The sequence below is a fragment of the Salvelinus alpinus genome, chromosome 30 (assembly GCF_045679555.1).
Source record: "Salvelinus alpinus chromosome 30, SLU_Salpinus.1, whole genome shotgun sequence".
Lineage (NCBI taxonomy): Eukaryota > Metazoa > Chordata > Actinopteri > Salmoniformes > Salmonidae > Salvelinus > Salvelinus alpinus.
Genome location: NC_092115.1, coordinates 42,116,699 through 42,142,821, shown reverse-complemented (window position 1 = coordinate 42,142,821; position 26,123 = coordinate 42,116,699). Strand labels below are relative to the sequence as shown.

General features: G+C 43.8%; 1 protein-coding gene across 1 annotated transcript in view; it reads right to left on the bottom strand.

Moving 5' to 3' along the window:
• Positions 1-809: 809 nt before the first annotated feature.
• LOC139560081 (sterile alpha motif domain-containing protein 10-like) overlaps positions 810-26,123 on the bottom strand; it is a 104,192-nt gene continuing 78,878 nt past the window's right edge. Inside the window, exons 4-5 of the mRNA XM_071376580.1 lie at positions 8,226-8,366; positions 810-1,207 (exon numbers count right to left, since the gene is read on the bottom strand). Coding sequence (XP_071232681.1) covers positions 1,185-1,207; positions 8,226-8,366 — 164 coding nt within the window. The 3' untranslated portion in view covers positions 810-1,184. The remainder of the gene's footprint in view (positions 1,208-8,225; positions 8,367-26,123) is intronic.

Below are 26,123 nucleotides of genomic sequence, written 5' to 3'. Positions count from 1 at the left end.
AGCGAGAGAGAGAGAGACAGAGCGAGAGCGAGAGAGAGACAGAGCGAGAGAGAGAGAGAGATTAAACCAGCGGGATAGGAAGCCCTCAAGGACTAACGTTTTGCACTCCTGATATTAGGGGGAAATACACAAAAAATATGTAGGATAAATATAATTTTTTACACAATAGAGTTGTAACTACAGTATACTATTACTGCATCGTGGGAGATGTAGGCATTTGACTCATACTGATAGAAATGTACCATTCCTTCGGGCCAGCTACACCCTGTTCCGATTATTGCTTTATCAAATACAGCTATGGCAAAAACATTTACACCCAATCATAGCGCGTTCTCTCAATTCCCTCTGTTTACAAAAATCTAAATGTACAGACAGTTCTCCATTATATTCAGCTCTACAGATGATACTACCCTAGAACGTTCAAATACATATGTTTTGTCATAGACGTGGTTCATTGACAGTACAAAGAGATGATCTGGGAGGTGACATTCTGTACATCGTCATGACTTTATAAAAGAAAGGAAGAGAATATGCTTTGGGGAGAGGTGTGCTCATGTAGGCAACGATGTACTTTATACTGTATGAATTAGATCTATCAAAACTATATACACATTCCAAAATGAAAATGCTGAGGGGAAAAGATACATGGTGAACAGGGTTGTGACGTGAGTGTCATACAGAGACATTGACATTCGGTAGGTCATTTCCTTTCCACCCACCTTGGAATAAGCCACCCACTGTAATGTACTACATTGATTGATCAGTAATAACTCTCCTCCCTGCACCCACAATAAAAGACGAAACCAAGAAAGGGGGAATCTCATGTAGTTATAATAATACAACTTGCAAATTCACTTGTCTACAATGTCAACGTCAGTTCATACATCTTTTCTCTATGTAATCTTTTATTCAGCAGTTCATTGTCTCTCTCTTTCTCCAGCTCTCTCTCTCTCACTCCGCCGCGCCTCGTTTAAACCCGTTTGGCCTTGTTGAATGGGAATCCTCCTTCAGTCTGTTTGTCATGGAGAAAATAGACTCGTCTCTCCTCCGTTCTCGCCCCTCTTCAGTTCTCTCCTTTTTACAGCCCAGTTCTGCTGTCACATATCTGGAGCGAGCCGGTCCTACCATAGCTACTGGTGACGTATTGTTTCAGCGGAGGAGAAAGGGACCAGGAAAGGGATGAGCTAAGAGAGGTTTCCAAAAGAGGCTGCAGGGAGAGAGTTCGAGAGGCAAATTCATTATTTAGGTTTGGATAGAAGGAACAGTGGGGTTAGATGGGCATCACCGGGTGTCTTTCACACCCTGATACCCAATTCCAACACACACACACACACACACACACACACACACACACACACACACACACACACACACACACACACACACACACACACACACACACACACACACACACACACACACACACACACACACACACACACACACACACACACACACACACACACACACACACACACACACAAATCCAGAACCCCTGCCTCCGTATGACCTCTCATCAAAACTCTGTCTCGTCTGTCAACAACCTGGTTACATTTAGAATGTAGAATTCTTTCTGAAACAGGAGTCTCTAAAACCATTCTCATATCAAACTCATTGACCTCTATGAACGGTTGCTCTCTGCGACAACTACACTTTTGCCTCCGCCTCAAATGACAACAAAGGACGCTCGGGAAGTTACCTGTCGGAGGAATAAAAAAACAAAAAAGGAGACATTTGGCATTTGAGTTATCCCTCCCCTGATATGGAGGGAATAACAGCCACCTGTCTCTAAGACATGGCCAAATCTAACATGGCATTGGAATGAAACACACCCCGAGACAGAGACACAGAGAGAGACTGGGTTGGCAGGTGGAGACAGAAAGGCAGACGGGATTGAGGGGGTGGCTTGAGATTGTTCAGGTAAAGAGGTACTTTCTCTCAGATATAAACACATCAGAGACGAGGGAGAAGAGAGGAGAGAGAAAGCGGAGAGGCGGACAAAGGGGTTCCAGAGAAAATGTGTGTTTGAGTAAAAATGTTCTTTTTTTTTTTTTTTGAGCCTGTCATGCTTTCTGCCTCAGTGAATTTACATTTCACCTGCAGTTCCGTTGAGCGTGCAGACAGACAGGCAGCCCCTGGAACTGTGAACAGAACTCCACTTGGACACGGAACATCAGAACATATGAGAATATGAGAATGCCGCTGCATTACATAGCAGCCGTTTTAAATGCTCCTGACCAATTATGCTATTTCGTCTGTTTTTTTTTGTACATATTGTTTCCACCATCGTTTCCTATGACCGAAAATAGATTAGACATCAGAACAGTCAGTATCTGGTGTGACCACCATTTTCCTTTTGCAGCGCGACACATCTCCTTCACATAGAGTTGATCAGGCTGTTGATTGTGGCCTTACTAGAAGTGGCACAGGGTTGACGGAGGGACATGTCAAAATGTAGATTTTTTGCACTTTTTGCAAGCCTTTATTCATATGATAAAATATTTATTGAATTCTCCATGTGGACTATATTAAAGGGCACTTCGTTTCATATAATAAGCTTTTCAAATTCAATATTGGTACACAATTTCTACTTGAAATATCAAGGGATGCAAAAGGCTTTTCATGGAATGACCCAATAGAAGTTATAGGGTCTGTGCTCAGGGTGATTTGCAATTACAGTGTTGTGAGCATCTGATCCTCCCACAGATGGATTACTCTGCTGCTGCTGTAAGAGTCCAGAGGCTGGAGCAGGAGGCAAGGATGAACATTGAATCAAACACACAATGTTTACTCAGTGCTTTTGTCTACAAACTCCTACCCATGCACACTTGGTGGTAAAGGTCTGGAGAGAAAAAATAAGTTAAAAGAAGAGAGAAAAAGAAGGAAGACAGAAAAAGCGAGAGAAGCAGAACCGAGAGTGTGGCGCTCATTTAAAAAAACACTGGAGGTCAAATCTAAAAACCAGAAAGAAGTTGGGAGAAAGAGCCATGTCTCAGTAGTGTAAACAAACCCCCAAGATCCATTCGGTCAAATCATTGTACCTTAAAAACGACCTCTCTTTAAGTAACAGAGCAATCCATGTTAAATATCGTGTTCATTTCTGTCAGATGAATCTGAAACGACAGTGTATGATACGAGTCGCCAGGCTGAAATCCTCTGTTAAACCTCCCACACTCAATTTTCCTCCCTCCACTTTATCCTGTCCTCAGCCCAACACTCACTATCTCCAACCCCTGCCCCCTTAATCACCCCTCCCTTACCTACTTCCGCTTAAACCCGTCTTCACTTCTATCCCTAATCCCCTTTTCATCTCCTCTCCTCTCTACATCCTTCCACCACCTCTCTCCCTCACCTCTCCTCCCAACCACCCTCTTGGTTATCAGGTGTTTTATGAGGCCACTCAATTAGCTATCTGATAGGACACAGTCAATGCCTGTTGAACTGGAAATTAATAGAAATGTCCGACACAGCATTTTAACTCGCCCCCTGTCTTTCTCTGTATCTCTTCCCCTGTATATCTCTCTCTCTGTCTTCCTCTCACTCTGTCTTGCTCCTTCTCTCCCCCTGTCTTTCTCTGTATCTCTTCCCCTGTATATCTCTCTCTCTGTCTCCCTCTCTCTCTGTCTTGCTTCTTCTCTCCCCCTGTCTTTCTATCTCTCTCTCTGTCTTCCTCTCTCTCTGTCTTGCTCCTTCTCTCCCCCTGTCTTTCTATCTCTCTCTCTGTCTTCCTCTCTCTCTGTCTTGCTCCTTCTCTCCCCTTCTTTTTCTCTCATTAATTAAGAGTCTATTGACACACCTGTGAGTCAATCTAAGTAACATAATAAATAAATCCCCATCAAAATTTGTCAGTTTAAGATAGAGATATCTGTTTTGCATGGGCTGCGTCTCAATCCACCACATCAGCCTATGTCGGTCTTTGTCACGCCCTGACCATAGAAGCCCTTGGTTCTCCATGGTGTTGTAGGTCAGGGCATGACTAGGGGGTGTTCTAGTCGATTTATTTCTATGTTTGGGATTGAGTATGGTTCCCAATTAGAGGCAGCTGATTATCGTTGTCTCTGATTGGGGATCATACTTAAGGTGTCCCTGTTCCCACCTGCTTTGGTGGGATATTGTTTGTGTATGTGCTTGTTGCACTACGTTACTTCACGTTTCGTTGCTTGTTTATTGTTTTTGTTGAGAAGTTTCACTTTTAATAAAGATGTGGAACTCCGATCACGCTGCGCCTTGGTCCGTCCATTATAACAAACGTGACAGAATATCCCACCAAGCAAGGACCAAGCAGCGTGTTCATGAGGTAAAGGAGTTTTGGACATGGGAGGAGATCATGAGTGGATGCGAGACCCTACCTTGGCGGGAGTCGCAGAGGACTCAGGAAGGACAGTAACGACGCCGGGGGACGATTTTTTTGGGTGGGGCACATGGAGCTGTTGGCTGAGCAGCGGAGAGTGCAAGAGCCCTAATGGCAGACAGTGGAGGAATTCAACGAGCGATACCGGAGCGAGGTGGAGGCGAGGAGTAGGCTGCAGCACAGACGTGCTGAAGAGCGTGTCATCAGTCCGGTGCCATCTGTGCCGGCTTCACTCACCAGGCCACCAGTTTGCCTCCCCAGCCCGGAATGTCCTGTGCCGGTTCCTCGCACTCGCCATGAAGAGCGTGTCTTCAGTCCGCTGCCACAGAAACCCCAAGATTCTTTTTTGGGGGGGAGGGGGCACATGGAGCTGGCGGCTGAGCAGAGGGAAGAGCCAGAGACCGTCAGGGAGACAATGGAGAAGTTGGGAGAGAGAGAGAGAGAGGAGAGAGATGTTGGTCAAGTGTGTTCTGCTCAACATTCGACCTGAGGAGCCTGTCAGTAGTCTGGTGAAACCTGTGCCGGCTCCACGCATCTGTCCTCCAGTGCGCCTCCCCAGTCCGGTACATCCTGTGCCAGCTCCCCGCACTCGCCCTGAAGTGCATGTCACCAGTCCGGTGCCACCTGTGCCGGCTCCACGCACCAGGCCTCCAGTGCACCTCCCCAGTCCGGTATATCCTGTGCCAGCTCCCCGCACTCGCCCTGAAGAGCGTGTCACCAGTCCGGTGCCACCTGTGCCGGCTCCACGCACCAGGCCTCCAGTGCACCTCCCCAGTCCGGTACATCCTGTGCCAGCTCCCCGCACTCGCCCTGAAGAGCGTGTCACCAGTCCGGTGCCACCTGTGCCGGCTCCACGCTCCAGGCCTCCAGTGCGCCCTTGGTTCTCTATCGCTGCTCTGGCACCCCAATGGTGGAACAAACTCCCCCACGAAGCCAGGTCAGCGGAATCAATCACCACCTTCCGGAGACACCTGAAACCCCACCTCTTTAAGGAATACCTAGGATAGGATAAAGTAATCCTTCTAAACCCCCCCCCCCCTTAGAGTTAGATGCACTATTGTAAAGTGGTTGTTCCACTGGACATCATAAGGTGAATGCACCAACTTGTAAGTCGCTCTGGATAAGAGCGTCTGCTAAATGACTTAAATGTAAATGTCTATGGTGTTGTAGGTCAGGGCGTGACTAGGGGGTGTTCTAGTCGATTTATTTCTATGTTTGGAATTGAGTATGGTTCCCAATTAGAGGCAGCTGATTATCGTTGTCTCTGATTGGGGATCATACTTAAGGTGTCCCTGTTCCCACCTGCATTTGTGGGATATTGTTTGTGTATGTGCTTGTTGCACTACGTTACTTCACGTTTCGTTGCTTGTTTATTTTTTTGTTGTTGAGAAGTTTCACTTTTAATAAAGATGTGGAACTCCGATCACGCTGCGCCTTGGTCCGTCCATTATAACAAACGTGACAGCCTTCCGCATCTGCAGTGAAAGGTAGCCGAGCTACAGCGGGGTTTCTATGACCACGAGACGTCCCCAAAATCGGTCTTCTCATGAAAACATCTGTAGCATCCGAACGGTTACACTCTAAGGAAAGATGAGATTCTCACGAACACAAAGATATTCTCTGTTTTGCTCTATTACATTTACATTTAAGTCATTTAGCAGACGCTCTTATCCAGAGCGACTTACAAATTGGTGCATTCACCTTATGATATCCAGTGGAACAACCACTTTACAATAGTGCATCTAACTCTTTTAAGGGGGGGGGGGGGGGTTAGAAGGATTACTTTATCCTATCCTAGGTATTCCTTAAAGAGGTGGGGTTTCAGGTGTCTCCGGAAGGTGGTGATTGACTCCACTGACCTGGCGTCGTGAGGGAGTTTGTTCCACCATTGGGGTGCCAGAGCAGCGAACAGTTTTGACTGGGCTGAGCGGGAACTGTACTTCCTCAGAGGTAGGGAGGCGAGCAGGCCAGAGGTGGATGAACGCAGTGCCCTTGTTTGGGTGTAGGGCCTGATCAGAGCCTGAAGGTACGGAGGTGCCGTTCCCTTCACAGCTCCGTAGGCAAGCACCATGGTCTTGTAGCGGATGCGAGCTTCAACTGGAAGCCAGTGGAGAGAGCGGAGGAGCGGGGTGACGTGAGAGAACTTGGGAAGGTTGAACACCAGACGGGCTGTGGCGTTCTGGATGAGTTGTAGGGGTTTAATGGCACAGGCAGGGAGCCCAGCCAACAGCGAGTTGCAGTAATCCAGACGGGAGATGACAAGTGCCTGGATTAGGACCTGCGCCGCTTCCTGTGTGAGGCAGGGTCGTACTCTGCGAATGTTGTAGAGCATGAACCTACAGGAACGGGTCACCGCCTTGATGTTAGTTGAGAACGACAGGGTGTTGTCCAGGATCACGCCAAGGTTCTTAGCACTCTGGGAGGAGGACACAATGGAGTTGTCAACCGTGATGGCGAGATCATGGAACGGGCAGTCCTTCCCCGGGAGGAAGAGCAGCTCTGTCTTGCCGAGGTTCAGCTTGAGGTGGTGATCCGTCATCCACACTGATATGTCTGCCAGACATGCAGAGATGCGATTTGCCACCTGGTAGGAGCGACCTATGACATCCACAAGTGTCAGGGGACTCGTCTGAAGGTAACCTGGTACCAGTTTTTTTTTAAATTGTGGAAGTATTAAGGTAGCTTGGTGCCAACAGAAAAAGGGGGTTAAATGTGTCCAAAAAACAAAAATATTTCCTGAGCTTTCTTAGATCTCCTAGATATAGGACAGACACTTCAAAACCTTATTCCTTATTCCTCTATTTTGCCATTTATGAATGTGTAATTCAATGCATGTCTATGGGCTATAGTAGTAAAGGCCAAGTTCAATATCTTTTCTTTTTATACCTACAGGGTTCCTAAAATTAAAATCAAATAGCTAAATGATCCATGGTATGACCATCTTAAAAAATTCCATATGATAGCTCAGTAGAACCTCCCTCTATGTCGAATGTCCGGCATTGGACAGATCTGGCTACGGACACTTACCATGTACACTGAGTGTAGAAAACATTAAGCACCCCTTTCCATGACATAGACTGACCAGGTGGATCCAGGTGAAAACTAGGATCCCTCATTGACGTCACCTGTTAAATCCACTTCAATCAGTGTAGATGAAGGGGAGACAGGTTAAAGAAGGATTTTTAATGAGGCATGGATTGTGTATGTGTGCCATTCAGAGGGTGAATTTGCAAGACAAAATATTTAAGTGCCTTTGAACGGGGTATGGTAGTAGGTGCCAGGCACACTGGTTTGTGTCAAGAACTGCAATGCTGCTGGGTTTTTCACGCTCAACAGTTTCCCGTGTGTATCAAGAATGGTCCACCACCCAAAGGACACCCAGCCAACTTCACACAAATGTGGGAAGACATGGCCCAGCATCCCTGTGGAACGCTTTTGACACCTTGTAGAGTCCATGCCCCGACTAATTGAGTCTGTTCTGAGGGCAAAAGGGTGGGATGTAACTCAATATTAGGAAGGTGTTCCTAATGCTTGGTATACTCAGTGTACTGTATGTCTAATGATGAGAGCTTTTAACATTGTCCAGTTGGTAACAACAGAGAGACAGCAGCCTACTGCTGTGTTCTATCCTGGCTCCAGCAGACTGTCATTAGCAGCTGTATCCAGGTTAGCACATAGTGACTGTAGCTGGCTATTGATGTCTGGATAAGTGTGTTTATGGAACACATTACACACACACACACACACACACACACATGCACAGACGCACTCACTCACTCACTCACTCACTCACTCACTCACTCACTCACTCACTCACTCACTCACTCACTCACTCACTCACTCACTCACTCACTCACTCACTCTCTCTCCTCACCTCTGCTGAGCAGTTGCAGGTTGCGGACCTCTTCTCTGACTTGTAGCTGAAGGACCTGCTGTAGAACCTCCTGTCTCAGTGTCTCCTGGAAGATGCCCATCCTCTCCAACTTCTCCCCGTTCAACCTCAGCAATGCACGACCTGGAGGGAGAGCGGGGAGGGGAGAGCGGGGAGGGGAGAGCGGGAGGGGAGAGCGGGGAGGGAGAGTGGGGAGGGAGAGCGGGGAGGGGAGAGCGGGGAGGGAGAGCGGGGAGGGAAGAAAGAGAGATAGAGGGAGACTGTTGTAGCACATGGGGATCGCTGATTCCAATCTCTCTTCATCTCTTAAGACATGGTTTTAGAAAGGTAGTGATCATTTTTCATGCAGTATGGAAATGTGTAGGCGGCTCAAGCTAGACCTGGGTTGTGCCGAGAGACCACTTTGTTTGGACAAGCTATGTTTTCAAAACTGTAACGTTTACATGAATTCTGATTATTTCCAGGGAAACACAACATCCTGAAATATAGGTATATGTCTTTGTTAGAAATAATACTAAATTTCCCTTGATGGAGTGATGCTGAATTTAAAAAATGGCTCAACCTACCCCTCTCCCCTACTGCTTGACTACAGGGAACTGCCAAAATAAAGGAGCAAATGAAGGATACAGAGTATATTGAAAGCTGGTGCTTCCACACAGGTGTAGCTTCTGAGTTAGTTAAGCAATTATCATCCCATAAGGCCGAGCTCCCCATTGGATACCATAGCTAGAACAAGAGATCTCATTGACTTTGAAAGAGGGGTCCCGGAGGAGCACAGGGGGTTTAAAGTGTGTGCAGCCAGGTCACCCGTAATACAAGTCAGTATTCGACGTTCATCCATGTCTGAGGACGCTGGGAGACGACGTGGACACTGGCCACTAGGGGCAACACTGATGTTACCTTCGTGTAAGTTTCGGTTTTGCTAAGGCATCTGCCTCTGATTCCAAAGGTTGCAAGTTTGAATCCAGCGATAGAAAGTTGTTTTGACATTTTTAGTTTTAAGCCTATCCCTAACCTTAACCCCTTACCTTAACCATTCAGAGGTTATGCCTAAACATAACATTAAACACTTTGAAAATCGACATTTGGAACAACTTTGAAATTTGAAATTTTAGAAACATGATGAACGTTTAATTCTGAGGTGAGAGCTGGTAGGTGTGTGTGTCAGTCACCAGATCTCAACCCCCATCAACAAAGCTCCAAATAATGGGATTTCTCTTGGAAGAATGGTATGGCATCCCTCCAATAGAGTTCCAGCCACTTGTAGAATCTATGCCAAGGTTCATTGAAGCTGTTCTGGCTGCTCGTGGTGGCACAACGCCCTCTTAAGATACTTTATGTTGGTGTTTTCTTTATTTTGGCAGTTACCTGTAGTTGTCCCAAGCTTGCTGTACAATATTGAAACCGATTCAGTCTTTCTACAAAGATGCTCTCAAGGTGCTTGATAAAAAGTCCAATAGCCAACACCATTGTAACATCCTCAGAAAGCATGAGCTGGCCCTCCGAGTTGCACAGTTGTCTAAGGCACTGCATCGCAGTGCTAGCTGTGCCACTAGAGATTCTGGGTTAAGTGGGCATTGTGTCAAGAAGCAGTGCGGCTTTGTTGGGTTGTGTTTCGGAAGACGCACGGCTCTCGACCTTTGCCTCTCCCGAGTCCGCACTGGAGTTGCAGCGATGAGACAAGACTGTAACTACCAATTGGATACCTACGAAATTGGGGAGAAAAAGGGGTCCAAAATAAAGAAATACAAAATAATAAAAAGAAAGCATGAGCTAGTGATCTGGGAAAGTCTTGTGAAATACACAGACGCATGTCTTGTTTTCAAGATCCTATATGGCCTGGCTCCCCCTCCACTTAGTGCCTCCATCAAGCAGACCATCCATGGCAGCAGATCCACAAGGTCTGCCCTGAGAGGTGATGGATACTGTAGTTCCCAATAAGAATAAGTCTCTTACACACTGCCTTCAGACACAGGTAACTGCGCTACCTTCCGCGCTTTCACAAACAACCCAAAGACATGGCTAGAGGACAATCAGGTGTGTGAACACAATCTATAGCTGTTTATAGCTGCTTTCCATGTTGTTTGTTGTCTGTAGCTTGTGAGGTGTGTAGACATTGTCTTTTTGTTTGATTGCTTTTTATGTTTTTTATGTTATGCCGTCTGTCTGCAGTCTACTGTACGTATTGGATCGTCAAAAGACACGTCTCAAAACGTATAAATGAGCTTACCACAATCAATTTCAATAGAAAGTTTGAAAAAAATAGATATGATTCTGCAACTATGAACAGGTAAATACTTGTATATTATGGAAAAATCACATTGATTAACTCTTTGGTCCTATCACCGTTTACTTACTAATGGTGCTGTCTACTGCAGACGATTCATTTGAAAAAAATGATATGAGCCCAAAATATTTCCTTTTATTTGGAATGCTAAGCCAGACATATGAGTTTGGGGTCTAACTGTCACATTCCTGACCTGTTTTCCCTTGTTTTGTATTTATTTAGTATGGTCAGGGCGTGAGTTGGGTGGGTTGTCTATGTGTGATTTTCTATGTTGGGATTTTGTGTTCGGCCTGGTATGATTCTCAATCAGAGGCAGCTGTCAATCGTTGTCCCTGATTGAGAATCATACTTAGGCAGCCTGGGTTTCACGTGTGTTTTGTGGGTGTTTGTTCCTGTGTCAGTGTTTGTGCCACACGGGACTGTTTCGTTTTCGTTCCTATGTGTGTTCGTTCCTGTTCGTACGTTCGTGCGTTTTGTTCTCAAGTTCAGGTCGGTTCACGTCATTTGTTATTTTGTAGTTTATTCAAGTGTTCTTCGTGTTCGTCTTGATGTAATAAATTCATTATGTATTCAACCCACGCTGCATATTGGTCCGATTCTCGCCTCTCCTCGTCCGAGGAGGAGAACGAACGTTACACTAACATGATTAAATATTAAATCTTTAAACCTCTCACTAAAAGCTTCACTCATTTATAAGTTATACTTAAACCCCAACTGGTTCTCCAGTAGATTATTAAGAGGCTCATCCTTTGTTCAAAGATTCCTTTTTGACAATTAACAGAAAAAAATTATAATTTATGACTAATTAAAAATTAAAATGTTGTTAAAAGTACCACTCTTTCTTCAACAAGTCATGCAGAGTTCGTTACGATTTCAGTTTTATCCCCCAGAATAGATGGAAGAAATATGACAACAAATGTTCTGTTTAAACTCAAATATACTGATTAATAAAAAAATATTCTTTATGGATTTTTTATTTTATTTTTTATTGTATTATATTTACTAATGATATTATAAATTATGTAGTTATGTCACATATGCAGCTATGGAAAATATATGGGAATGTCTGCTCAATCCAAACTTAACAACCAACTGATTGCAGCACTACCACAAAAATGGAGGAGTCGAGTAGAAAAAGGGAGAAGGTAGGGAACTTTTTCGCCTGCCATATATTAAAGATACAAATTGTCTGAAAGGAACTGGTATAAATAGAAAAATAGACCAGTTTCATTTCAGGACAGAAATGTTGACAGCTGTGCCATACAGGTTGCAAAATAAATGGGAAGAGATTTTCGATGTACCAATTCCATGCCACATGGTTAATGAACTGGTACAAAACAACACTTTGAGTTTTTCTATTTAAATTATGATACAAAATTCTTGCCACCAACAGAATGCTATATATATGTGGCATACAACCATCTCAGCTCAGTAGATTTTGCTGTAAAGAGACAGAATCACTAGATCATTTATTCTGGTATTGACCCTATGTAGCTTGTTTTTGGTCACAGGTTCAGGAATGGTTAAAAAAAATCACAACATGCACTTAAAATCAACCTTACAAATAGCAGTGTTGGGCGATTTGGAAAGCCATAGTCAAATCAAATCAAATTTCAAATCAAATTGATTTATATAGCCCTTCGTACATCAGCTGATATCTCAAAGTGCTTGTACAGAAACCCAGCCTAAAACCCCAAACAGCAAGCAATGCAGGTGTAGAAGCACGGTGGCTAGGAAAAACTAGTCAGTCAATAAATAATATAATAATACTGGTCAGAAAGGTTCTAATCTTCAGCTCACATCTGTGGATCTGTGGATACTATCTGTGGATACTATCTGTGGATACTATCTGTGGATACTATACGATTATAAAGTTTCAAAATTATGTAAAACATCACAGCGCAATTGAAAAATATATGGCACGTGGAAACCAAACGAGGGTGGTCTATGGTGAGAGGTGGGATGGGCTGAGAGAGGCTGAGGGGTGGGATTAAAGAGCTGATGCTTGGTAATGTATTATTGTTATGTGACTGCTTATATAAACGTACCATGTATGTCAAATGTGTATGTCAAACATATGTATATCTAGCGGAAAAGCTTGTAAAAAAACAACAAGATATGTGTCCTCTGAAGAGGGGGGTTAATAAAATCCAAAATAAAAAGTGTTGTTTGTCATTCGTTGCTCTATATGTGCTCATTGTCTGTCTGTATTGACATTTTCATTATTTTTAATCACCTGCCAAGGGACTGCAGTCAAAAATGAGCTGGCTGGATGTGTGAAACTCACTCCTCAGCCTGAATTGTCCCCACTTGCACTGCCAAATAGCTAGCTTTCCTGTGGCGCTGACTGGCAAGATGCTCTGGGAGGGCAGTCCTGTGTGCTAGCGTGGCAGAGGTCCTGGGTTTGAGCCTCAGTACCAGAATCAGGAGGAAGTGCTACTTGCTAAGCACACTTGCGTGACACTTGTTAGGTCGGCAGTGCTTTTACTTTGAGTGTGTAATGGAGTGCAGATGCATGTGTTGTCTCTCTCTCTGTGTGTGTGTGTATGCTGTTATCCCTGCTGATTTATAGCTAAGCGTCAACTGTGTTTTCTCTGTTTTTACCCACGAGTCGTTGATTTAATGACAGCGAGCAGGACAGCTCAGTGAGGTTCATTCAGCTAGATGATTTACTGAGGATGTCTCAACCAGAACACCAAGGTGATGGGCTCCCAGGGCCACACACACATTTAACATACCATTAACCACAGTAAGCATCCCGCTTTACACAGGGAGAGAGAGGGGATGACGAACACACACACAGAAACGCAGAGGCCAGAGATGACACGTGCGTTATACACACGCGTGGGCACGCGCTTCCAAACGGTAGGGGATTGTCCTTCAATCATTCCGGGGTTGCGGGAATCCATCATAGCTGTAGCAGCCAGGGTGAGGTCTACATGATAATTAGACATATTACTCATACCGTTAGCTCTCCTAATCAATCCATCCATTTTCATTTACCTCTCTGGACATTGACACAGGGCAAAAACCCAGCATAGACATCCACACAACCGCACACATAGTCACAGGCACACACACGTAGTCACAGGCACACACACGTAGTCACAGGCACACACACGTGGTCACAGGCACACACACACGTAGTCACAGGCACACACACGTAGTCACAGGCACACACACATAGTCACAGGCACACACACATAGTCACAGGCACACACACATAGTCACAGGCACACACACATAGTTGCACGCTGGCTTGCGAGCAAGTGACAAAACAAAAACAAGCCTCATCTCAGAGCTGGCAGATACATCCAACTCATCTCTTCTCCTGTTCTCTCCCTCCCTCCCTCCATACCTACTTCTCTCCATTTCAGGAAGTATAGAAGTTATCGGGCTACTTGATAAGATTTCTGTGGTATCCTCCTGGTGACACCACATACAGCAGCTCTCTGTCTACCCCTAACAGAGGAACAAGGAGGGGGAGGCCACTCACTGCTCCTCCAGGGAGAACAAACAAACACACCAACCAACCACCACTCTCCTCTCTCTCTGTCTTATCTCACTTTACACTGGACAAGGCCTTGGGTATCCCCTTGATGACAGCAGCTCCCTGTCTTCCTCACCGTTGTCAGCGTTATACACAAGCAACACAGCCTTTTACTGTTCTACTAACACTCATTCTATAAGGGACCCAAGAGGACAGGCTAGCAGAGCAGGACCAGCCAGACCAGGACAAGACACACATACTGAAGGATGGCTGGAGGGCACACACAATACCTCCAATCAGGGGTCCCCTGTGGCATGCACACACTACACTGAAGAGCTGAATCACCACACTTGAGAGAGAGAGAGAGCAGGAGCATTGTTTGGCCGCTATGTAACCTCCAGGAAACATTTTCTTTGACAAACAGCAAGGTTACCAGAAATAATACATCTCTCTGTGTGTGTGTGTGTGTGTGTGTGTGTGTGTGTGTGTGTGTGTGTGTGTGTGTGTGTGTGTGTGTGTGTGTGTGTGTGTGTGTGTGTGTGTGTGTGTGTGTGTGTGTGTGTGTGTGTGTGTGTGTGTGTGTGTGTGTGTGTGTGTGTGTGTGTGTGTGTGTGTGTGTGTGTGTGTGTGTTAGGGGCGTTGTTCTTGCTCTCTGTCCATGTGAGGGATTGTGTTCCTCTTTAAACTACGTATTTTCTGAGTTTAGGTGCTTTCAGCCCACACACACACACACACACACACACACACACACACACACACACACACACACACACACACACACACACACACACACACACACACCTCTCCGCGCAGCCCTCCCTCCCACCTCAGCCAGTGGGTCTCTCCTTCGTGCCCCCAGAAACGTGGTGTCCTAGAAAAGCGCTGCCCTTGGTTCCTTTGTGTACAAATGAGACAAAGCAGATGAAAAGAGCTCCAATCCAATTCCCCTCCGACAGAATTAATACCGAGCCTAATAATGGCCTTCAGGGCATAGCCCTCAAATAGAAGGAGAGAAGTAGAGAGAAGGGAAAAGAACACTAAATAGAAGCGTTGTCCCACTAAAACAGTGCCTTTTGCCTCATTTGATATTCTAAGTAGAAATTGTGCACCGATATTGAATTTAAGCCTGTTATATTAAATTGAGTGCCCTTTATTAATATAGACCACATGGATTATTCAATAAATCTGGAAAACTGAGCAGGTACCTATACGTCTTCCATTCCCCCTGGCAGGAGGGGATTAATGGCTGTCATTAATCATAAATCATTAACTCCGTTACAGTCAACCCTGTTACTTTATTAGGCACTTACTATAGTCATTATTTTAGATGGGAAAACATTTTTGTTAACAAAGTTGAACATGTGACAGAATGTTAAAATCAAAAGTTACACTTCTCAAAAGGCACCAAATTGGTGGAATGACTAAGAACTTTCTTCTGTTTCTGTAGAAACATCTTTGTTCAATCCACCCACACAGTTAATTGGTGATAAAGAAGTTCTGAGGGCAAAAGGGAGACATTCCCGTCATGTAAGCCACAAAAATTACACTTAAATACAAATTCAAGAGATCCTAAAATACCCTGTGTGGCAGCTTCATACAATATCAAACCAGTTGGCCCCTCCCTAAGGCCTACAGATGTAGGATCTTAATTTGACCAGTTTCATCAGGAGTAAAATAATCCTGCAGCATTATAAAAATGTAAAAAAGTGATCATTTCTAACGGGAAATTCGTTTTCATAGGCTACAGCAGGATGTAGTTTAGGTGTGAGATCTAGTGATAGACAGAGAACTGCAGGTTTTCAGTCAATTTATGTTCATCATGAGGATCATTTGAATTTCCTGCAGTGCAGCAATATTCTCTGCAATGACAGAATGATCAAATTAAGATATGACATTTGTAGCCTACTGTACATGAACTACTGTCGGGTTTGAAATGTTTTTGACTGAGTCCGAATCCGTGTCCCTGGTTTGGTAGGCCTATCACACACACAAAACCAGGCGCTCACACACGCACACTGATTCTGTACATCAGGGGTGTCAAACGTATTTCTCTGCGGGCCACATTCAAGGTCCAGGGGTGTCGCACTTGTTACATTTCCTCGCCCTCCAAATTAGCTAAAAATATTTACCATCACTTTTGGAATTTTCTATTAGCAAGCTGGACAGAATGAAGAGACTATAAATAAACGTTCATGATCATTTCTACACAGTATCGATTTCTATTAAGTCATTTTAATGTCGGTTGAGATAGTTTTTTTCCCCAGATTATTTGTTGTTACGGTTTTTACTCAAACCACATACGGGCATTGAGTTTGACACGTGCTGTACATGATTCTGTCACAGACGGAGTGTGAAAATCTAAATCTCACCAGGGCCATGCGGAGGTGAGGTTAGTGCAAGACAGGCGGATTCTGACTTGGCTGGGGATGTGCTTGGTAGTTAGCCAGATTGTATAGGTTTCTGCTACTTCAAATTAATACATCTCTGTCAGTTATAGCAGGCCTATCTACATAGTTACAGTGCTTTCAGAAAGTATTCATACCCCTTGACTCATTCCACATTCTGTTGAGTTAAAGCCTGAATTCAAAATGGATTAAAAAATATATATTCTCCTCCATCTACATATAATACCCCATAATGATAAAGCAAAAAAAATGTTTTTTAACATTTTGCACATTTATTGAAAATTAAATACAGAATACATAAGTATTCACACACCTGAGTCAGTACATGTTAGAATCACCTTTAGCAGTGATTACCACTGTGAGTCTGTCAGGGTAAGTCTGTAAGAGCTTTGCACACCTGGAATGTACCATTTCTGCACATTATTCTTTTAAAAATTCTTCAAACTCTGTCAAGTTGGTTGTTGATCATTGCTACACAGACATTTTCAAGTCTTGCCATAGATTTTCAAACCGATTTAATTCAAAACTGTAAGTACGCCACTCAAGTACGCCACTTATTTTTGGCCTTGTGTTTTAGGTTATTGTCCCGCTGAAAGGTCTCCCAGTGTCTGTTGGAAAGCACACTGAACCAGATTTTCCTCTAGGATTTCGACTGTGGTTAGCTCTATTCCGTTTCTTTTTATCCAAAAAATTCCCTACTCCTTGCCGATGACAAGCATACCCATAACATGATGCACCCACCACCATGCTTGAAAATATAAAGAGTTGTAAAGAATACTCAGGGAGAAAAAGGTATAGATTCTACTTCTCCGATAGAGTTCAGTATGTCAAATCGGAGGGCCTGTTGTCCGGACCTCTGGCAGTCTCTATGGGGGTGCCACAGGGTTCAATTCGCGGGCCAACTCTTCTCTGTATACATCAATGATGTCGCTCTTGCTGCTGGTGATTCTTTGATCCACCTCTACGCAGACGACACCATTCTGTATACCTCTGGCCATTCGTTGGACACTAACCTCCAGCTTCAATGCCATACAACTCTCCTTCCGTGGCCTCCCACTGCTCTTAAACGCAAGTAAAACTAAATGCATGCTCTTCAACCGATCGCTGTCCGCACCTGCCCGCCCGTCCAGCATCACTACTCTGGACGGTTCTGACCTAGAATATGTGAACAACTACAAATACCTAGGTGTCTGGTTAGACTGTAAACTCTCCTTCCAGACTCACATTAAACATCTCCAATCCAAAATTAAATCTAGAATCGGCTTCCTATTTCACAACAAAGCATCCGTCACTCATGCTGCCAAACATACCCTCGTAAAACTGACGATCTTACCGATCCTCGACTTCGGCATGAAATTTACAAAATAGCCTCCAACACTACTCAACAAATTGGATGCAGTCTATCACAGTGCCATCCGTTTTGTCACCAAAGCCCCATATACTACCCACCACTGCGACCTGTGTGATCTTGTTGGCTGGCCCTCCCTTCATATCCGTCGCCAAACCCACTGGCTCCAGGTCATCTACAAGTCTCTGTTAGGTAAAGCCCCGCCTTATCTCAGCTCACTGGTCACCATAGCAGCACCCACCCGTAGCACGCACTCCAGCATGTATATCTCACTGGTCATCCCCAAAGCCAATTCCTCCTTTGGCTGCCTCTCCTTCCAGTTCTCTGCTGCCAACGCCTGGAATGAACTGCAAAAATCTCTGAAGCTGGAGACTCTTACCTCCCTCACTAGCTTTAAGCACCAGCTGTCAGAGCAGCTCACAGATCACTGCACCTGTACATAGCCCATCTGTAAATAGCCCATCCATCTACCTCATCACCATACTGTATTTATTTATTATCTTGCTCCTTTGCACCCCAGTATCTCAACTTGCACATTCATCTTCTGCACATCCTACCATTCCAGTGTTTAATTGCTATATTGTAATTACTTTGCCACCATGGCCTATATATTGCCTTACCTCTCTTATCCTACCTCATTTGCACATGCTGTGTATATATTTTTCTACTGTGTTATTGGTTGTATATTTGTTTATTCCATGTGTAACTCTGTGTTGTTATATGTGTCGAACTGCTTTGCTTTATCGTGGCCAGGTCGCAGTTGTAAATGACAACTTGTTCTCAACTAGCCTACCTGGTTAAAAAAAGGTGAAATAAATAAAATAAATAAATATAAAGGTTAGGTCAGAGTTATGGTTCAGGTTAGGGTACAGGTTCAGGTTAGGGTACAGGTTCAGGTTAGGGTACAGGTTCAGGTTAGGGTACAGGTTCAGGTTAGGGTACAGGTTCAGGTTAGGGTACAGGTTCAGGTTAGGGTACAGGTTCAGGTTAGGGTACAGGTTCAGGTTAGGGTACAGGTTCAGGTTAGGGTACAGGTTCAGGTTAGGGTACAGGTTCAGGTTAGGGTACAGGTTCAGGTTAGGGTACAGGTTCAGGTTAGGGTACAGGTTCAGGTTAGGGTACAGGTTCAGGTTAGGGTACAGGTTCAGGTTAGGGTACAGGTTCAGGTTAGGGTACAGGTTCAGGTTAGGGTACAGGTTCAGGTTAGGGTACAGGTTCAGGTTAGGGTACAGGTTCAGGTTAGGGTACAGGTTCAGGTTAGGGTACAGGTTAAGGTTAGGGTTTAGGATAGGGATGTCCCATGGATCCTGATAGCACTGACCTACTGTGAAGTCAAAATCAGCTTGTCCCCACCAAAGAAACAAGAATAACAGAACACCACAGTTGAGGTGTCATAATACCAATATAACCTAGTGGTCAAATAGGGAATTGGTTTCAATCATTTTTACATTATTCATTTATCGCATAGAAACACTTCAAAGAAGAGATGTGTTTCGTGTGAGCTTAGCCTGGCGTGATGTTTTGATAACCATGTACATCTTTCTCAGACGAGGTGAAGTTGCGTTTATATTCTGGTTCAGTACACAGTACCAGTCAAAGTTTGGACCCACCTACTCATTCAGGGGTTTTTCATTATTTTTACCATTTTATACATTGTAGAACAATAGGAAAGACGTCAAAACTATGAAATAACACATATGTAGTAACCAAAAAAGTGTTAAACAAATCAAAATATATTTTATATTTGAGATTCTTTAAAGTAGCCACACGTTGCCTTGATGACAGCTCAAATCAAATGTTATTGGTCACGTACACACGGTTAGCAGATGTTAATGAGAGTTTAGCGAAATGCTTGTGCTTCTGGTTCTGACAGTGCAGTAATATCTAACAAGTAATCTAACAATTCCCCAACAACTACCTAATACACACAAATCTAAAGGGGTGAATGAGAATATGTACATATAAATATATGGATGAGCGATGGCCGAGCGGTAAAGGCAAAGTGTAATAGATGGTGTAAAATACAGTATATACAGAACATGTGATATGAGTAATGTAAGATATGTAAACATTATTAAAGTGGCATTATTTAGAGTGCGTTGTATAAAGTGACTAGTGATCAACTTATTAAAGTGGCCAGTGAAAGGGTTTCAATGTAGGCAGCAGCCTCTCCAAGTTCGTGATTGCTGTTTGGCAGTCTGATGGCCTTGAGATAGAAGTTGTTTTTCAGTCAGTTTTGATGTACCTGTACTGACCTTGCCTTCTATTGGTGTGAACAGGCAGTGGTTGATGTCCTTGATGATCTTTTCGGCCTTCCTGTGACATTGGGTACTGTAGGTGTTATGGAGGGCAGGTAGTTTGCCCCCGGTGATGCGTTGTGCAGACCGCACCACCCTCTGGAGAGCCTTGTGGTTGAGGGCGGTGCAGTTGCCATACCAGGCTGTGATACAGCCCGACAGGATGCTCTCGATTGTGCATCTGTAAAAGTTGGTCAGGGTTTTGAGTGACAAGCCACATTTCTTCAGCCTTCTGAGGTTGAAGAGGGGCTGTTGTGCCTTCTTCACCACACTGTCTGTGTGAGTGGACCATTTCAGTTTGTCTGTGATGTGTACGCCCAGGAACTTAAAACGTTCCACCTTCTCCACTGCTGTCCCTTCGATGTGGATATGTGGGTGCTCCCTCTGCTGTTTCCTGAAGTCCACGATCAGCTCCTTTGTTTTGTTGACGTTGAGTGAGAGGTTGCTTTTCTGACACCACAATCCGAGTCCCCCCCAACTCTTCCCTGTGGGCTGTCTCGTCGTTGTTGGTAATCAAGCCCACTACTGCTGTGTCGTCTGCAATGAGTTGGAGGCGTGCATGGCCACGCAGTCGTGGGTGAATAAGGAGTACAGGAGTGGGCTGAGCAAGCACCCTTGTGGGGCCCCAGTGTTGAGGGTCAGCGAAGTGGAGATGTTGTTTCCTACCTTCACCACCTGGGAGCAGCCCGTCAGAAAGTCCAGGACCCAATTGCACAAGGCGGGGTTGAGACCCAGGGACTATGGTGTTAAATGCTGAGCTGTAGTCAATGAACAGCATTCCTACAAAGGTATTCCTTTTGTCCAAATGGGATAGGGCAGTGTGCAGTGTGATGGCGATTGCGTTGTCTGTGTACCTGTTGGGGCGGTATGGAAACTGAAGTGGGTCTAGGGTGGTTGGGAAGGTGGTGATATGATCCTTGACTAGTCTCGCAAAGCACTTCATGATGACAGAAGTGAGTGCTACGGGGCAGTAGTCATTTAGTTCAGTTCTTGGGTACAGGAACAATGGTAGCCACCTTGAAGCATGTGGGGACAACAGACTGGGATAGGGAGCGATTGAATATGTCGGTAAATACACCAGCCAGCTGGTCTGTACATGCTTTGAGGATGCGGCTAGGGATGCCGTCTGGGCCAGCAGCCTTGCGGGGGTTAATACGTTTAACTGTTTTACTCACGGAGAAGGAGAGAGCGGGGGGGGGCGCAGTCCTTGTTAGGGGGCCGCGATGGTGGCATTGTATTATCCTTAAAGCGTGCAAAGAAGGTGTTTAGTTTGTCTGGAAGCGTGACGTCGGTGTCCGTGACGTGGCTGGATTTCTTTTTGTGGTCCGTGATTTCCTGTAGGCCCTGCCACATACGTCTCGTGTCTGAGCCGTTGAATTGCGACTCCACAAGGTCCCTGTACTGTCATTTCGCTTGTTTGATTGCCTTGCGGAGGGAATAACTACACTGTTTATATTCAGCCATATTCCCATACTTCTATCCATGGTTAAATGCACTTTCCGTTTTAGCGCGAATGCCGCCATCCATCCACGGTTTCTGGTTAGGGAAGGTTTTAATAGTCACAGTGGGTACAACATCTCCAACACATTTCCTTATAAACTCACTCACCGAGTCAGCGTATATGTCGATGTTGTTCTCTGAGGCTGACCGGAACAGCTTTGCACACTCTTGGCATTCTCTCAACCAGCTTCATTTATTTTTCATACATTTTTTTACCTTTATTTATACAGGTTTTTCTCATTGAGATAACATCTCTTTTTCAAGAGAGACCTGGTCCAATAGGAGCCGGGGGAACAAAGTTTCAGACATAAACTAACACAACATTAAACAAAACTATAGACACACGTACAGTACAACAATTACATACAGTATGACGTAAAAAAAGACAAAAAAACAGCTGTGCTAAAGACAATTACACTCTTCTATGATATTTACATCGATCAAGTGTTAAAACTCCACCAACGTAACTAGATCATCACATTTTTAAATGTTCAGGAGAGAATTCCAGGACCACGGTGCTGAGTAACTAAAACTATTTCTACCATGACCTGTCCTAATTCTTGGTACTGTTAAAAGCAAATGAGAATGGGACTGTAATTGATATTTATTTACCGACCTGATTAAAAAAGATCAGAGATAAAATAGCATTTTATCCAGTATGGCCTTATAAATCAGTGTATACCAGTGTTTAAGCCTACACAAGGTCAATGACAACCAGCCAACCACGCTGTAGAGATCACAATGATGTGTTAGACGTTTTTGAACTGTAATGAACCTGAGGGCCGCATGATATACTGAATCAAGTGTTCTCAGGGTAGTGGTTGAGGCCTGTATATACACTACCGTTCAAAAGTTTGGGGTCACTTAGAAATGTCCTTGTTTTTGAAAGAAAAGCTGATTTTTTGTCCATTAAAATAACATCAAATTGATCAGAAATACAGTGTAGACATTGTTAATGTTGTGAATGACTATTGTAGCTAGAAACGGCTGATTTTTAATAATAATCTACAACTGAAGTCGGAAGTTTACATACACCTTAGCCAAATACATTTAAACTCAGTTTTTCACAATTCCTGACATTTAATCCTAGTAAAAATGCCCTGTCTTAGGTCAGTTAGGATCACCACTTTATTTTAAGAATGGGAAATGTCAGAATAATAGCAGAGAGAATTATTTTACATACACTTAAGTTTACATACTAGCATTGCCTTTAAAATGTTTATTTTTAATATTTTTTATTTCACCTTTATTTAACCAGATAGGCCGGTTGAGAACAAGTTCTCATTTACAACTGCGACCTGGCCAAGATAAAGCAAAGCAGTGCGACAAAAACAACAACAGAGTTACACATAAACAAATGTACAGTCAATAACACAATAGAAAAATCTGTATACAGTGTGTGCAAATGTAGAAGAGTAGGGAGGTAGGCAATAAACAAACGTACAGTCAATAAATCCTTTTCTCAATAGGGGGTGCTGTTTACACTTTGTAAAAATTTTGTTCCCATATTAAACTGCCTCGTACTCAATTCTTGCTCGTACAATATGCATATTATTATTACTATTGGATAGAAAACACTCTCTAGTTTCTAAAACCGTTTGAATTATTTCTCTGAGTGAAACAGAACTCATTCTGCAGCACACTTCCTGTCAGGAAGTGAGATTTCTGAAATCGAGGTCTCTGTTCTAGGGCCAGTTTATAAATTCCAATGTAAGCTATGGGGCTACATGCACTGCATACGCCTTCCGCTAGATGTCAGTAAGCGGTGAGAATTTGAATGGAGTGGATTGCATCATCTGGGGCACTATAAATCCTCTTGGAACGGAAGGTCCGACCTTTTCAACGGGGGGCCTGACACAGGAGGGACACCAGCATGGCGTCCTGAAAAGCTTTCGTTTGAGAAGTTCTATATCTCCGGCTCTGATTTAATTTGATTTTTGTCTTAAAAACTTCATAAGGTAGTTAATTTAAACCGACTTATAGCAGTTTATACCAGTTTATTGCGATTTTCTGGAATTTATTTGTCACGCGCTGTCGCGTGTTGGACACCTCTCCGGCACATGGCTAGCGTTAGCTGCTAATTCTACAGGACAAGAGGACATCTTTCAACCAAAAGACGATTGTTCTGGACAAAGGACACCTTGCCCAAGATTCTGATGGAAGCTCATCAAAAAGTAAGAAGTCTTTATGCTGTTAATTCGTATTTATGTTGAAAAAAGTTACACAATAATTCCGCCATTCATTTCGGCACGGTCTCGCTGTAACGCACGCTGTGTGCCGTAGTAACGTTAATTTAAAAAATCTAACACAGCGGTTGCATTAAGAACTAATGTATCTTTCATTTGCTGTCCAACCTGTATTTTTTAGTCAAGTTTACGATTAGTTATCGATTAGATTAGGTGCCTCTCCAAGATGGCGCCGGACAGATTGCTTGAAGTTTGGCTACAATTCACATTGTATAACCACGATTTGTGCCGCTAAATATGCACATTTTCGAACAAACCCTATATGCATTGTGTAATATGATGTTACAGGACTGTCATCTGATGAAGTATATGAAGGTTAGTCAAAAATTATATATCTTTTGCTGGTTTGTTAGGATCGCTAACCTTCGCTGCTGGTAAATGGCTTGTGTTTCTGGCTATTGTGGTAAGCTAATATAATGCTATATTGTGTTTTCGCTGTAAAACACTTAAAAAATCTGAAATATTGGCTGGATTCACAAGATGTTGGTCTTCCATTTGCTGTATGCTGTGTATTTTTCAGAAATGTTTTATGATGAGTATTTAGATATTTGACGTTGGTCTCTGTAATTATTCTGGCTGCTTCGGCGCTATTTCAGATTGCAGCTGCAATGTAGAACTGTGATTTATACCTGAAATATGCACATTTTTCTAACAAAACATATGCTATACAATAAATATGTTATCAGACTGTCATCTGATGAATTTGTTTCTTGGTTAGTGACTATTTATATCTTTATTTGGTCGAATTTGTGATAGCTACCTATGCAGTAAAAAAATGGTGGGAAAAAAAAGTTGTGTCTTTTGCTATGGTGGTTAGCTAATACAAATACATATTGTGTCTTCCCTGTAAAACATTTTAAAAATCAGAAATGATGGCTGGATTCACAAGATGTGTATCTTTCATCTGGTGTCTTGGACTTGTGATTTCATGATATTTAGATGCTAGTATTTACTTGTGGCGCTATGCTAGGCTATGCTAGTCAGCTTTTTTACTGATGAGGGTGCTCCCGGATCCGGGATTGTGTGCAACTAGAAGATAACACAATAGAAAAATCTGTATACAGTGTGTGCAAATGTAGAAGAGTAGGGAGGTAGGCAATAAATAGGCCCAAGAGGCAAAAATAAATACAATTTAGCATTAATACTGGAGTGATAGATGTGCAGATGATGATGTGCAAGTAGAGATACTGGGGTGCAAAAGAGCAAGAGAGTAAGTAATAATATGGGGATGAGGTAGTCGGGTGGGAAATTTACAGATTGGCTGTGTACAGGTACAGTGATCGGTAAGCTGCTCAGACAGCTGATGCTTAAAATTAGAGAGAGAGATATAAGACTCCAGCTTCAGAGAATTTTGCAATTTGTTCCAGTCATTGGCAGTAGAGAACTGGAAGGAAAGGCGGCCAAAGGAAGTGTTGGCTTTGGGGATGACCAGTGCAATATACCTGCTGGAGCGCGTGCTATGGGTGGGTGTTGCTATGGTGACCAGTGAGCTGAGATAGGGCGGGGCTTCACCTAGCAAAGACTTATAGATGACCTGGAGCCAGTGGGTTTGGCGACTGATATGTAGTGAGGGCCAGCCAACAAGAACATACAGGTCGCAGTGGTGGGTAATATATGGGGCTTTGGTGATAAAACGGATGGCACTGTGATAGACTACATCCAGTTTGCTGAGCAGAGTGTTGAGGGCTATTTTGTAAATGACATCGCCGAAGTCAAGGATCGGTAGGATAGTCAGTTTTACGAAGGTATGTTTGAAGGCATGAGTCAAACTTGGGTCAAACGTTTCGTGTAGCCTTCCACAAGCTGCCCACAATAAGTTGGGTGAATTTTTGCCCATTCCTACTGACAGAGCTGGTGTAACTGAGTCAGGTTTCTAGGCCTCCTTGCTCGCACACGCTTTTTCAATTCTGCCCACAAACTTTCTATGGAATTTAGATCAGGGCTTTGTGATGGCCACTCCAATATCTTGACTTTGTTGTCCTTAAGCCATTTTGCCACAACTTTGGAAGTATGCTTGGGGTCATTGTCAATTTGGAAGACCCATTTTCGACTAAGCTTTAACTTCCTGACTGATGTTTTGAGATGTTGCTTCAATATATCCACATAATTCTCCTCCCACATGATGCCATCTATTTTGTGCACCAGTCCCTCCTGCAACAAAGCACAACACCATGCAGCCACCCCCGTGCTTCACGGTTGAAATTGTGTTCTTCGGCTTGCAAGCCTCCCCCTTTTCCTCCAAACATAACAATGGTCATTATGGCCAAACAGTTCTATTTTTGTTTCATCAGACCAGAGGACATTTCT